This window comes from Solea senegalensis, linkage group LG5 (genome assembly GCF_019176455.1).
Source record: "Solea senegalensis isolate Sse05_10M linkage group LG5, IFAPA_SoseM_1, whole genome shotgun sequence".
NCBI lineage: Eukaryota > Metazoa > Chordata > Actinopteri > Pleuronectiformes > Soleidae > Solea > Solea senegalensis.
The window spans coordinates 16,903,896-16,919,103 of record NC_058025.1 but is presented as its reverse complement, the minus strand read 5'-3'; the positions used below and the strand labels follow the sequence as shown (position 1 = coordinate 16,919,103).

The following is a 15,208-nucleotide window of genomic DNA, read 5'->3' as shown; positions in this document are numbered from 1 at the left end:
AAACTTATGGTATCCGACTAATGTCAAATCCTCTCAGCTAAAACAGCATGCTAATTAATCACTTTGAACTCTGAAACACTGACTATGATGTTCAGTTGCATATTTTCATGTATTTATCCGGCAATTTAGGGCAATATCGAGAAAAATATAATAACACCAACACAGTATTTGTTACATGCTATTTGCTTTATTGGAGCTCCAAAGGCAGGAATAGTTATTTGGCTGCTTATTGATTAAAATGCATCTGCAGACCATGATGCAAGGAAAGCTGTGCAGGCTGTTTTTTCTGTATGCATTGTGTGCAGCGTTTGAGCGATACTGTGTTTCTGTCTACTCAGTGTGTTCTTCTTGTTTTATGTCTGGAGTCTCCAGGTCCTGGCTCGTGACTTCACTCAGTGGACCTTTGCCCAGCTCCTGCTCCTCAGGCAAGTTGATCTCCTTGGCAGCCTCAGCTGATCCATGATCTGGATCCATCATCTGGATCTCTCCATTTGTGGCTGGTTCTTTGTGTTCTGGCTGCTTGGACACGTCTGTATCTGGGTTTTCTTGGTTTTCCAGGTCTTCGTGCTGCTTAGAGGAATCTTGAAGAATCTCTGCAGACACTGAAGGGTGGGCTTCTCCGGCTATCTTTGCATGGATTTCCTCCTCCTGCTGCTCCTGCTCCCCCCTCTCCTCGTGTTGCTGGAGATCAGCTGTAGCACTGTCAGGTTGGACCTGATCACTGTGGGCCTCTAGTGGAGACTCCACCTCATGATCCTCTGCACATACACAATCTATGGCTTCTGCTCCTCTGCTACTATCTGAGTCTTTTTCAGGGGTCTCTTCTTCCTCCCGTTTCTCCTCCTGTTCTCCCGTTGCCTCCATCTCCAACTGCAGAATGAAATGAGTGGCCACAATTAAGGTGAGCAAGCTCGGCTTTCTGAGTCTGAATGTCAGTTTCTGTCATAAGAACAAACGTCAGAGATATGGAACTAAGTGCATTCAGGGGTCATTGCTCAGAGCTTGTCATTAAAAAAAATGCAGTGTAGAGAAATGACTTTTGTTTCACCTTTTACTTTTTTAGCTGAAAGAGCAGGACGAAATAGCTAACCTATATTACCCACATTATACCTCATATAATATTTAATTTAACCCTAAAAATAGCCTCTACATGAGACTTTTTACAAGTTGCAAGTATTGCAAGTACTCTTAAAATTCAGTAGCCTGGTGACATGATTTCTAACTATGGTGTCTTTGCAAAAGTTCCATCTTAGCAGATCATTAAATGTAGGTTCTTGCAAATTGTCATTGCTATGTATGAATCATCAATCAGCTGTTTTCAACTTGAGGCTTCAGGCGATTGCCTGCTTTGCATATTCTGCTGCAATGCAACAATACACTGCAGTTTTTAACCAATTTAAAGTAAAGATCACAAATTGAGATATAATATGTTAATTTGCACGCTGAACTGTGAGACAGATTTTGTTGAATTTGGCCTGAACAAGAGTAGCTGTTTTCCCCCAGTTTACCCTTTTTATGCTATAAACTAAAAAAAACAGCTGCTGTTTGTTGACTCGTATTTACTGGGCACAAATTTAGGAGGAATCGATCTTCTATTTTAAATGTAAATAAGCATTTCTCGAAAGGTCAAACTTCCCATTAGTAATAATCACCTTAATGGGAATGATAGTGGCAGCAGGAACCGATGCCTCTGGAACAGGAGCTTCCATGGTCAGGATACCGTCAACAGAAAGTGTGGACGTGATTTCGGTGCCATCGATTTCATCAGGGAGCCTTGAAGTGACAGATTCACATTTAGCGTTGCACTATAAACAGTGTGCCAGTGCTGTGTCATTTTTCAGCGCAGTGAACACAGGGCACTGCTGAAAACAGACCTCTGGTGCTGCTGTAAATAGACATACTGTAGTAATGCGGGTTAATAACAATGTTTACCTGTACTTCCGTGTGAAAGATCTGGCAATAAACCCGTGCTCATCTTGCCTCTCCTCATGCTTCCCTGGGGAGAAATTACCATTTATGAAGAAGAAAGTGAGGACTCAAGACAAATCAAGCACAACACAGGGAAACTATCAGGACATAAATTAATTTCTGCCTCAGAGCTATTCTTACATTGTGTCTCCTTTCCATAAGTGTGAAGTTTTTAGAGTTTTATTCTGTGAACTGTGAGAGACTCTGTGAGCTATATATATAAGCAATTTGTTAATAGTACAAACTATCTTGTGTGTTCAACTAACTAGTTAATAAAGTGAACTTTTAGAGCTGTTTCATTAACAGAGCTGTACAATGTTCTGTACCTCCAACCACCAGGAATCCATCTTTGACACTGAGAGAAATCTCAGAGGGGCAGAAGTGGGCCACGTCCAGGATGACCCTCCACTTGCACGGCTCCTTACTAATCTTCTGACTGGTCTGATGCGTCGACCCAGAGATGTAGGGCACATACAGTGGAGCAGGTATGTACCCTGGCCAAGCCGAGGTTGCCAAACTCCTCTGGAGCCAGTCTATATTCCTCCACCAAGCATCTCCAGGCTCCAGGAAAGGCGGCAGGCCAACATCCTGATTGAAAAGTCGACTGGACAGCCACCATTTTCTCAGCGGGTACCCGGGGCCACACCTGCTGTACCCCCCGTGTGACGGCTCTGTTTTTGCCTGTTGACTCATGTTCCAGAAAAATAACAGAAACTTGGGAGAAGATGAAAAATAGCTGCCGTATTGGACTGAAAGTTGAGTTAGTGAGCAAGGGAATGATAAAAGAAAGACTCACCAACCCAAGTGTGGCGAGGCAGAGGAATGTCCGAGGGGCTTTATATATTGCTCCTGTCTGTTATAGCACATATTAAGCAGTCATCTCGAGCCCACGAGAAGGGTGTGTCCTGGGAGGTCAGCAGACTAATTTGTTGTATTTATAACTTTTAAGGGCACGATGGTAAATAGCAAGCAGTTGACTGAGATTACAGTTTGTGTTTGAACTGCTGCATCTGTTGCCCAAAGGCTGCTCTTCTCACATCCCGGTAAACTCTATTCTCTCAGTGGTGACTAGGCCTCTCAGTCATGTCATGAGCTGGTGATATTGTTTCCTCCCCCTGTGTGTCACCCCTCAGAGGCCACAGTGTGGCAATAGTTTATATGGAACGTTAAATACTTCTGCCACAGGCCGCAGGGGCAGAAATACTCTCTATGTTGCTATCGAAGACATTGTACTGAGTTACAAGCTTCCCTCACAGTCAGTGTTATATTTTTAGAGCAAAGTGCCCTTAGATCTTGGCGGATTGTCCACTGGAGCACAGATGAAGAGATTGAACAGATGTTTCTGACACTTTGTGTGATGCCTCACCCACAGACTTAGTCTGTCTGTAGGATATGCAGCACTGTGAGAGGTTAACTTGGGATTCTCTGCTACTGCTCAGTTTCAACCACAAAACTATGGACAATAAACGTGCATATGCAATATGCTGTTCTTCATTTTTATAGTGTCCTTCTGCTTTAACATATAAAATGCTTTTTGCTGATATGTTCTTTCTGGCTGGTGTGGGAGGCGCAAGATGGCAACCTCCATAAAGCAAGGGCCTTAGTATTATAAGGCCAAAAAAAAACAAAGTAGTAATTTTAGGAACTATTAGAAACATTCACAAACATAATTTCAATTTATGCCAATAATTTGATTCCCTTTAATTTTTTATCACGTTTCATATCTGAAGAGCATTTCTTCATTTTTTTTCTATCAAAACCAACACAGACACAATCAGAATACATTGCCACACATATTTATTACATTGAATTGCTGTAATCACTTTCTGCTCTTTTAAATCAAAAATTCTTCAGAACTTATCTGCTCATGTGTTGACAGTGAAAAGAAAGAGAGCACACTTTGCCAGGCTCTGCTCCAGCTACCTGCTTGAGAATTGAATTTGACATTCTTTCAATAGGCTTCTAAAGGTTTGTAATAGTCTTGGTTGTACCTTTTCTCTGTCTTATGAACCTTCTACATCTCATTTAACATTTTTATTACCGGAGTTCACGTCTCTGAAAACCTGAGAGCAGAGAGTTTTAATATTCTCGGAAGACCTTTTCGGTCTGCTGTTTAATTGGATTCCATTGATTCTGTTTATTTACTGTTGCTTTACTGCATCGTGTATCAATTTTTATTTTCTCCACTTTTATTTTCCTTTTAATTCTCTACTTTTTATATCTGGTTTTATTCACTTCATTGCATCCTTTCTCTTGAGTATTTCACAATTTAACCCGAGTTTTCATTTTAATATCCAACAGTCTTTTAGAAAAGACGATAATAAAAGAGTTAACTTTTTGAATTTGTTGTTATTTCATTTATAAATTAAAAAATACATGATGTATTAATTCTATAAGATTCATAAGAGGTTTTATTTATTTATCTGGTCCTTCTTTAATAACTACGATGGAGTATCAGGGCCAAACTGTAATATCACGTCAAGTTTGTTAAGTTCAGTCACTCATGTTTTGTTTTCTTATGCACTTCCTGTTTTATTTTGTATTCACCTTCCCTCTCATTTCAGACCCTGACTTCCTCCCCTTGTGTGATTTCCCGCCACTGTGATTGTTCGCCCCGCCCCTGATTGCTTTCACCTGTTCCCACTTAACTCCTGTATAAATAGTCCCTGACTTCCCCTGTCATGTCGCCAGTTTGTATTGTTTGGTCCATGAGTTATGTCGTCAAGTTCGTTCATAGCAAGTTGTTCTTTATCCCCTGGTTTAGTTTACTCGTGTTATTTGTGGGATCCTCCTGATGAGTGCTTTTTGTTAATGTTTTTGATCCTCCTTGTGGGCGTTTTTTTGTTTATATTCTTATTAAGTAAACTTTTTGTTAAACTTTACCTTGACTTTGAGTCGTGCATTTGAGTCCTCCAGTCTCGTGTCTAAAGACATAACAGAACGAACTGGCCTTAAAATGGACTCAACCAATTCAACGAAACTACAAACCGCTCTGTGTGCTCAGGCAGGGTGTGTGCAGAGGCACAACTGGGCACAATCAGTTGTGTTTTCAAGGACCTCACAGAGCGCCAGGAGGAGTTTCAAGCCACCGTCACCACTCAGATCAACCACCTGCCAGGACAACTACACCGAGTCCTCTCTCACGTAGGGACTACCACGTTGAATACACCACCAGCTGAGAGTGCTGCGGTGGCATCAACAGAGAGATACGTCTCTGGCTTTGGCCCCCCCGGAGAAGTTTTCCTGGAGATTCAGGCAACTGACGAACTTTTTTAGTCCAGTGCGACCTGCATTTCAGATAATCCGACAGCCTTTGTGTCAGACCAAACCAAAGTGGCGTTTGTGGTGTCCCACTTAACCGGCAGAGCCGCCATAGAGTTTCACAGAACCCATTAAGGATCATTTAGCACAATTCTAAGTTCCCCAGGATCTGGACGACTGGACAACAGACTATGGGAGAGGGAGAAAGAGCGGCGGCGAACTGCAGCTCCTCCTCCCAGTCAGCAGGGGCACAGTGCCACCCCTCGGGAGGAGCCAATGCAGCTGGGGGTAACCAAAATTACTCCGGAGGAGAGACAGCGCCGGCTGCAGGAGGGCTGTTATTTCTATTGTGGACAACGGGGCCACCGACTCGCCACATGTCCGATAAAGGATCAAGCTCACCAGCCAAGAGGAGTTCGCTGGTGCGCAGGATTACATCTGATTTTGCTCCTCGACCTCTTACTCAGGTAAAACTCTCATTAAATGACCATAATGTTACTCAGGGGGTGTTAATTGACTTTGGGGCAGATGAAAGTCTCATGGACTGGAATTTTGTGCCACTGAACCAAGTTAAAACTGTTAAAGCGACTGTTTTGGATGGTCGTTTATTGTTCTGCGTGACTCATTGTACTGAACCTATCTGGGTAACATTTAATGACGGACACACTGAAATTATGCAATTTCATTTGTTTGACTCTGCACAACATCCACTGATCTTAGGGTTCCCCTGGCTAAAGAAACACAACCCTAACATTGATTAGAATTCAGGCATGTTTTTGATTCTCCTTGTGAGCTTTTTTAGTTTATATTCTTATTAAGTAAACTTTTTGTCAAACTTTACCTTGACTTTGAGTCGTGCATTTAAGTCCTCCGGTCATAAGACAAACAGAGGAGAAAAGTATTAATCTTTTGAGAATAAAGTCGTAATATAATGAGAATAAAGTCATAGTATTAAAAAAAGTCATAATATTACACATTACAAGGAAAAAGTCACAATATGAGTGAAGTTTCTTTTTTTTGTCATTATCTAATGTATTCTTATTAAATAGCAGCAGCACGCAGATGTAACCAGCGTGATCCTTGCAGTCGACCACTATCAGCCATTTCCTCCCCCACAAAAGAGTCTGTGTGATTCTCTCTTCCAAACAGACTCAGTTTCTTTCACAATCTTTCACAAAGCCCTGATGCTAAAGATAATGTGGCGCTGATGTGCCAAAAAATATGAAGTATTTATTTATTTGTGAAGCCCTAAATCAAAATGTAACTTCACGAAAATGCTCCACAGTTGCAGCAGGTTGCAGCTGATCATCTGAGATTTTGCTTGAATAATAATTACTACTTTATATTTTACCTCTTTTGTTTGTTTGTTTTTTTAATTCAGGCCAACATTGTTTTACTCAGTAACGGATGTGATTTAAATTGTAGTGAATTACAGTACCTCCAAAAAAACATACTTAAGCAAGTACACAAAAAAAACCATCCTCTATTACAGTAACACGAGTAAATGTAATTCATTACTTTCCACCTCTGCCTAATACTCCACCTTTAAATAACAGTGGTTGACGATTCCTTGCATGATTTATGGGTTGGCTGTGTTGTTTTATTTTGTAAAACCCTGTGGAGGTGGGCGTGGCTGTTGCTCAGCAGCATGAGGGAGTGCAGGTGTGAAGATGGCTCATGACAGCAGTCACAGGTGAGCTAATTGGCACAGCTGAGGCTGCTTTGCAATCATGCTCTCCCTTTATATTCAGAAGCTCGGTGGCACCAGAAGTGACTGACATGCTGCACGCGAGAGGGAAGCGCTGCTAAGTTTATATCAATTTGTGTCCATCTACAAATCGAACTTTATGTTAAGCTGCGAACAAGCCGTCTACATCTGTGTCGACAGAACTCGACATACGTTGTGTTTTAATGGGAAGCACTCTACAAATAAATGTTGAATGACGTATTGATCAAGGTTAATATCAGAAAAACAAAGTTTGAAAAAATGATGGGGAAAGCTGCGGCTTATCTCGTAAAGCTGATATCACCAGATATGGTCAAACTATAGCAACCTTTATTTCATTATTTGATTCTGTTATCTCATTTTTCCTTTGTGCTTAGATTTCTTGGGCTCTTTGTCAATGCTGGTGTGAAGAGCTGGAGCATGAAAATGGATTAATGAACTCAGGGAATATTGTTATTGATCATGCAAAATGATCTCAGTGTATACATTTTAAGTGTTTTAGTGACGTACTAAGCTTTGGCATTTCAATATTTTGAGGATTACTCTCCAGCCACAATCTGAGAGTTGAGTGATTATGAGCTTGTACAACTTTAGTCGTTTCTGTACAGACTCATGATTTAATTAAATTACTTCACTAGATCCTCCACAGTTTTGCACAGTGAAATCTGGCTGTTTGTGACAGCAAACTTTATGTGTGGAGCAAGATGTTTGAGATAGAGCTGTGAGACTGCTGGAAGAATCATGGCCACTAAAGAGACACTTCCCTGGAGATCATTCTCTGCCTCATCAAAAAGGCTGCACAGTCTCCCCTGCTTTTTCCTCCCTGGAACTGCTATTTAGGACCATAAACATTGACTTTGTCATGGGTCCAAAGTTAACCTAATACCTAAAAGAACCTAATTCCTGAGTCTCTGGTTAAGTATTAACTAGTTATAGTTAACAGTAAAGATCAGGCTTTTGGTTAATCTGTGCAAATGAAGGAAACTCAGTGCAGTGTCCTAACAAACATAGCTGCACAAACGTGTGTGTTCATGTGCTTACTCATTTCATGGCTAATCTCATATTCATTAGTCACTTTAGTGCCCCAGACCACTCACTTTATCACTGATCCTCCTTTGCTTTTAGCACAACACCACTGTGTTGCAAATAAATAGTTTCTAGCCCCGACTCTGGACTAAGGATTTCGTCAGTGTTATTCAAATTGTCCTCATCAGTGAGGTGTTATGTGTGATTCTCCTAAAGTCTGCCCTATTGCCATTTGTAAGATGATTAGTCACCTGTGCTGAGGAGGGCTACGCCGCAGCACAACACAAGGCCCCAAGCAGCCCGCCATGGATCTCCGGGATATTAGCAATGCATCAAGGGGGATGAAGTGTCAAATGGCTGGTTTGTTCTTGGAGACACTGTATTCATCATATTTATTGTGAGGCAGACTCAGGTCCCTGAGGCTGGCCAGCTGGCCGGCAAACAAAGATGTAGTCTGTATCAAACCTGACACATCAGAGTCGAGTGGCTTATCAAGAAATATATATTTTGAAGACCATATTATTACAGTGGGGCAAGAGTCAGGAAAAAACCCCACAGCAGTGGCACTTCCACTTTGATCGAAACGATGCTATTGCCTGCTAAAATGTGTTTGCTGGATGGGTTTTGATTTGCTTGTGCCAATCTATTGTCTCTATGACTACAGTGAACAACAACAGGCCTATATACACTAACTGACCAAGCAGGGGACACAAGGCAATCTCATCTCTGCAGTTTCCTGCTCCATGTTATTGCATTTTCAATGGTTTTGGTTCAGCTCTCTATGGCACTGTCAAGACAAATGCATTGCTAACAGCATTGTTTTGGTGTTTGTGTGCCACTCCTGGGTGTCTGTTGCAGGAAATACAGAGGCTCAGAGGCCATTTCTGAAACAATCACTTCTTCCATTTCATGTGTGAATGCAACACGCGCTTCCTTGCGTGCATCGACGTGAGCACCTACAGTATCCATATTGTGAGGTCTCTCCTCGCTGTGTCTAACGACGTAGCGCAAAGGCAACAGCAGGGTCCCGTTTGACTTGAAAGAGATTTGCAGCAAATGAGCTCATCCATCAGCAGAAGCGTGTTGACATAAGGGAATGATGAGGGGAGGGAGGGTGTGGAAGAGAATGAAGAGAGACGGTGGGGTGGAGCAGGGGCAAGACCGCTCAGAGACGTCTCATCGTGAAATATTACGGTCGTGACATTTCACTAAGACCTTCTCTTGTCCTCTGGATGTTTCAGCTTAAAGACTTGAATTCTAGGCCACGGTTCGCTCTGGTGCCACACAGCATGAATGTTTTCATCTTGATTGTTGTTCAACTGCAGCATTTCTGTGGATTGCTCACTTGGTAATCTGGCTGTATAGTCCAGAGACATTCAGACTGGGATTAGGTTACAACTGGGATGATAGGATTAGGTTAAAGAGAGAGACAACGCTCCTATTAGTAGTTGTACCTCACAGCTACTCACATACAAACATCCTCTCCATACAGAGGGTTGCTATTCCAGCAACTAGCAATTACAACTACTACAGCTTGAATTGGTGATTTGTTGGCATGAATGTGAGCGTAATGTTGAACTTGGACTGGGCTGGCGACCTGTCCACAGTGGCCTCTCCACCAGTGTTAGCCGTTAGCTTGCAGTTGGGCTCTCAAAATGCAAACTAGTAAAGTCTGGTCTCTGACGCTTGATGTGAATCATAATGATAAGCACAGCCAGACTGGAAACAACAAATGAAATTGGTTTAGCCAATAAACTGAAAATGATGAAAGTTCCAACCATGTTCATGTTTTTTTTTTTTTTTTTTAATTGGTGAGCAATAACTTCAAATATCCCCAAAGTGGCGTTAAGAAGAGCAGCTAATGACTCTAACTACATAAAACTCACTATTGTAGAGGTGAAACGATGCACAGTGGCTATGACATGGGAACACTGTGATCCAAATACATTTTTCGAAGCAGATTTTATATTTTTTAATTATTCATACTCATGCAATTAAATAATCATTGGGTTGTATTATTTAAATCTCCACTGTGTGGAATTTAGTGCCATCTAGGGGGTCCTACAGTGTTTCTCAGGGTCTTAAAATCAAAATGACAGTGACAAAATATCCAAAGTTCCTTTAATCCTCTAAATAACCACCTCATGCATCTTCCTGTCATGTCTATTTAAAGACAAGTCCCAATCACACAGCATGTGACTCGTCCACTTACAGCAATCTTCCAGATTCCGCAGGAGAAAGTAAGGTGTTAATCATGACGCCCGCATGTGTACGCCCGCTCCTCACACCCTGTTATAAATAACGCTGTACAAAACATCTGTTTATTTTGCTTAAAGAGGCTTGTTACTCATTGCAGTTGATTATGTAGAGAGATTTCCATAAGCATATCATATTAGAAACTCTTTTTCCTCTTTTTCCTTGCCTGCTGCCTATTTTTGCCTCTGCAGAGGTCACGTGGGGATGCAGCACAGTCTTTCACGGGTGAAGAGTGTTTCCAGAGCAACTCGGTAGACAAAGCTAATAATTGTGTTTCTTTTTGTGGTTTCATGCACTTCCTTATAGAGTCTGCCAGTTCTTTGAAGAAAAGGAGATATTGTTTCCTTGAGGAAACATCTGTCTGCTGGTGTTTAGCAAACATGGGGAGAACTTATCTCCTTTCATTGTGTAGAGTTTTGAAATGGATATGTGAGGTTAAGCCATTGTTTCCCCTGAAACAGATGAAACGGCAGTATCACCCATTAATGGGAAAAGTCACTTTTTGCTCATAGAAAAGATTCAAGATTCAGGATTATTTTATGCTTGACTGTACAAGTAAAACTATTCCGTTTTGTGCAAGGGGAAGAATAAAAATAGAGAATATAAAAATATGCATAAATATCTAGAGCTATATACATTGTTATTCACCGAAAAGGGGAACTGTCACAGTTTACTCACTGCAGGTTTGGTCGGCTTTCATTGCCTCTGCGTCCTGCAGGCAGTGCAGTCCTGGCACTGAATAAGCTGTGGCATTTGGGTCCAGTGAGTGTGCATGTGTGTGGTTCATAGGTGTGTTGAGAGTGTGAGTGTATGTGTGTGTGCACAACACAACCCTGTAACCCCACCACAGGGTGTGGAGACAACTTCCTTTGGGGGCAGCCAAGGGTACTTCGTAGTCACTGACATTTCTGACAGCCTCTGATAGAGCCCAGAGTGCTGAATTATTCATACAGGTGTTATTGCGAAAGGTTTGCTATTTTCACGGGAGAAAACTGACCCCCAGAAAAGATTGGGGCTGTTTGTAGCCTGCAAGTGGATACAGGAGAAATGAGTTGGGGCCGTGGTGACTTTTAGACCAAATGGCAACTCCATTCTCTGTCCGTTCACACGTAGACTCGTACATCTTCTTTGGTCTGAGCAAAACTCTTGTGTTTTTTAGCTTAAAAAAAACATCTGACATGAGTTTTGTTTCCATACCAATTTTCATAATGGATGTTGAAATGGGAATGTGATCCAACCAAAGAGTCATTTCACCACAATAGAAATGTGTATATTGTGTATTGATAATGCTGGTCATTTTAGTTTTGCTTCCATAAGCTTGTGGGACAACATACTTGGAGGATAGCGGTGGATAAAAGGTCTTCTTCCACTTCAGTAACCTGCACAGATAACCATGACAGACCAAAACAACAAACAACTGTACAATAAGAGCAGCAAAGAAACCTGTGTATATATGTGCGCGATTCTATACAAAATGCCACGTTCTTACTGCAATTCTTAATTTTGCTGTGTTAAAATAATAATAATAATAAAACGAATGACGTAATATATGTTGCATGATGTCAAATCCTGTAATTCAAACGGCTATTTAAAGATTAGGTTGGAATTAGGAAACACGTTAATTCACCTGAACCTCTTCTTTCCTATGACATAGATTATGTTGTACTGTAATTGGACAGTGTGATTGTTTTTACCTTCTCCAAACCCATTCACGTCCTTAACTTGTATACTCGCTTTTGGATCGGTTTCCGGAGTCAAGCGGTGATGCTCAGTGGAACGACCTGGTTTCAACCACCTCAAGAGTCTATTTGGGTTTAATATGTCCTGCTGTTTCCTTCCTGTTTCGTCTTAGTAGATGCTGCAGAGCCTAATGAGAGACTTTTGGTCCTTACCCTCGCCGGTAGTAACTCAAGCAGCAGCTTGTGTCGTCTTGCTCTGCCATTTGTTCACGGCAACAAGCAAATACCTACAATCTCTGGCATTGAAGCTAAATGATATGTACAAAGTTATGTGATTCCTCTAGATTTATAGATTTAGATTTAATTATCACCTCTCTATCATCTTAATTATCATCTATGATAATGTCTTTGAACTTGTTTATGTCACACAGCAGTGGCTTGAACATCATATACTTGTAAAATTCACCATGCTGTTGCTTTTTATTGAAACTGGGCTGTTTCAGCAATTGCCCCCCCAGGGATCAATAAAGTATTTCTGATTCTGATTCCGATTGAGGATTAAATAAGCATTTATGATCACATTATAATAGAAACAATTTGTTATTATTCAAAGAAGACATTAATGGTGACATTCCAAGCATGATTGCTGCCTGGCAACAAGCTGCCAACCAAAAGTGTTCCTCTACTCCACCACTGTTCCTCTGTGCAGAAATATCATTTTTTTCTTATATCAAATGCTCCTTCATTGTCATGTTTAATGAGCGTTCTAAGCCCAACCTGTAATTTCACTCTCACAAAGAAGAATAATGTGTTATTGACTGGAAGAATACTGTGGCGGTGACGTGAAAAGGCACAATGGAGTTTCACTTCAGAGCTTCTTGTCTTTCAAACACAAAACTTTCATTGTGTCTTTACATTATTGTCACACCAAATGCTGCAGCCTGTCTCATTCTGCAGCTTTTGTCTGTTGCACACCAATATTTGTGCTGCAGGCACATTAAACATGTCCTCCACTTCACTTTGAAGACATGTATTTTTTTTAAAAACATTCCCTGGATTCGTGTGAAAGGAGCACTTTGACACAAAGAGCAACTGGAATCAGTCATGTCGGAATCAAGATCACTGATCCACCTCCCAAACAGCCAGCTGCTCCTTGAGAAAGGAAATATGTGTCACATTTCTAGCTAGAACTTATTAGCAATGCTGATAGAAACACTCATAAATTAAATTAAAACTGCCGCTTTTTGGCCTTTGATATCACATCTAAAGATGAATAAGTAATCGCACCTGTGTGGTGGCACGCAAATAACAGACATGCCTCTGAGCTTAACTCTGTCCAGTCTGTGTATCGCCAGACACAGCCAAATTAGCATGCTGGAACACAAGTGCTCGTTGCCCTCTCCAAGGCTGAGGTGCTTGGCTCCACTTGTGGGCAAAACATTACCAGCCAGCTGCTCGCTAGATAACAAATAAGAGCTGGAGCAGCAGAGGGTCGGAACATATGCAGGCATTTGTGCCTTTTGCTTGTCTGGTCTCAACCCTGCCACAGTCTTATTTAGCTGTAAAGAGAAGGTCGAGAGGTCACCTTGACTCTGACCCTTGTCGGTTTTCAGTTAATGTTTACACTCGCGAAAGCCAAACCTTTTTTTTCACCTTTTACACTTCAAAAATCACTCTAAGGAAATCTAAGGATAGTCAGACGAGGTTTGTCAAGCCTGATGAGTGTTTTTAACTCCACAAAAAGCATTTATGAAGCTGTTTTTAACCTGCATGATTGCACTGTATTATTATCTGAATTAATCAAAGGAAAGAGTGTTGAATCAAATTCAGAATTTGAGTAAAAGGACTTGAAAATCAGTGCTGATCACGTTCATTTTTCCTAGTTATCTGTCTATTTGGTTTCCTCTGGCACACCACCTCATTCCTTGACTCATTACTGCCACATGCTGTTGATTTGTGAAGTAGCACTGCAATGTGCACATTACTTCCTTGAAATATAATGCACATCGACTTGGTCTCTGACACTAAATTGACCATAGATATCAACATGAGTGTGAATGGTTGTCATTGACCCAGTAACCGTCTGGTGAACCTCCAGGATGTATAGCTCAAGGTCATCTGGGATTAGCTCCACCTCCCCCCACAAATACTCAAAGGATAATAGTCCATAAAGGATAGTATATGGATATACTGATGTAAAGTGAAAGATCTTCATAAATTACATCAGAGTCAGTGGAAGTTATGTTCAGTTCAGCATCAAAACAACTACAGCTATTACAAAACCAAATACTTTGGTTAAAATAGTTGAAATACTTTTTAAAATTCTGACATATTTCACGGTCAGTAAATCAAGTAACCCACAACACTTTGTCTAATCAGGAGCCAGACGCCCACAAAGAGCAGTCCACTCTGCCGCTCATGTGGCCAGGCTCTGTTTTTCACTCACCCACTATTGGAATTGCCTGTCGCGTCACAGCAGCTAGTGTGCGTTTGTTGTGCATCTTTTAATTTTAAGCCACAGGTAAATGCGTGTTCACTATGAGGAAAACAAAAAGCATGGAAGTATGGTCGTAAACAAAATGGCAAGGATGAAGTTGTTATAATTTGGCCTCATGTGGCATGTGTTTCTCCCATAATGCTCTAGGTCGGTGTCATTTGCTCCCTCCTGCTGCTTTGCTGTCCTCTGATATGGATGACTGACAGTTGTATGTGTCACTGTGAGGCTTTATTTTCGAGACATGTAGATACTTTTGTCATTTGGGTTATTGGAAAGTGACCATATATCGTGATTAAAGCAACACCGTCTGGCTGCGACTCTCAGCGCTGCTTTGCACATATCTGGCATCAGAAATGAAGTGTTGACTAAGCTACTTCCACCTCCTTCAGAAAGAGGAAGAGTGGGAGCTGGAGGAAGAGGAGAGGCAACAGATGGTGACGGAGGGAGAAGCAGATAAGAGCAGACCCATGACTTCCCAGTTTGATTCAGACAAAAGGTCAGGAACGGTGACTCATATCAGCCCAGATTCACGTCATCTGCAGTGTCTCTTGATAAATGGTGTTGTGTGTGTGTGTATTCTCCACACTTTTTGGTTCTATATTGCTATAACGCTTCTAGTCATCAATCTAAACATAATTGCAGTTTCCTGGAAGATAGTTTTATTTATGTGCTCTACTTACTTTTTGTAATATTGCAAAGATAAAGTTCAAATTATTGTACTTTTTTGTTTTATGTTCCCTATTTATCTCCCAGGCCCTGTCATCACTGTACTTCTATTTGTCCAATAAAAACAAT

General features: G+C 41.2%; 1 protein-coding gene across 1 annotated transcript; it reads right to left on the bottom strand.

Moving 5' to 3' along the window:
• Window positions 1-330: 330 nt before the first annotated feature.
• On the bottom strand, window positions 331-2,661 carry si:dkey-1k23.3 (heat shock protein 67B1). Its single transcript, XM_044025979.1, has 4 exons — window positions 2,295-2,661; window positions 1,933-1,996; window positions 1,653-1,773; window positions 331-870 (listed from the first exon to the last, which is right to left on the bottom strand). The coding sequence occupies exons 1-4, from the start codon at window positions 2,659-2,661 to the stop codon at window positions 331-333; spliced, it is 1,092 nt and encodes a 363-aa protein (XP_043881914.1).
• Window positions 2,662-15,208: the final 12,547 nt, after the last annotated feature.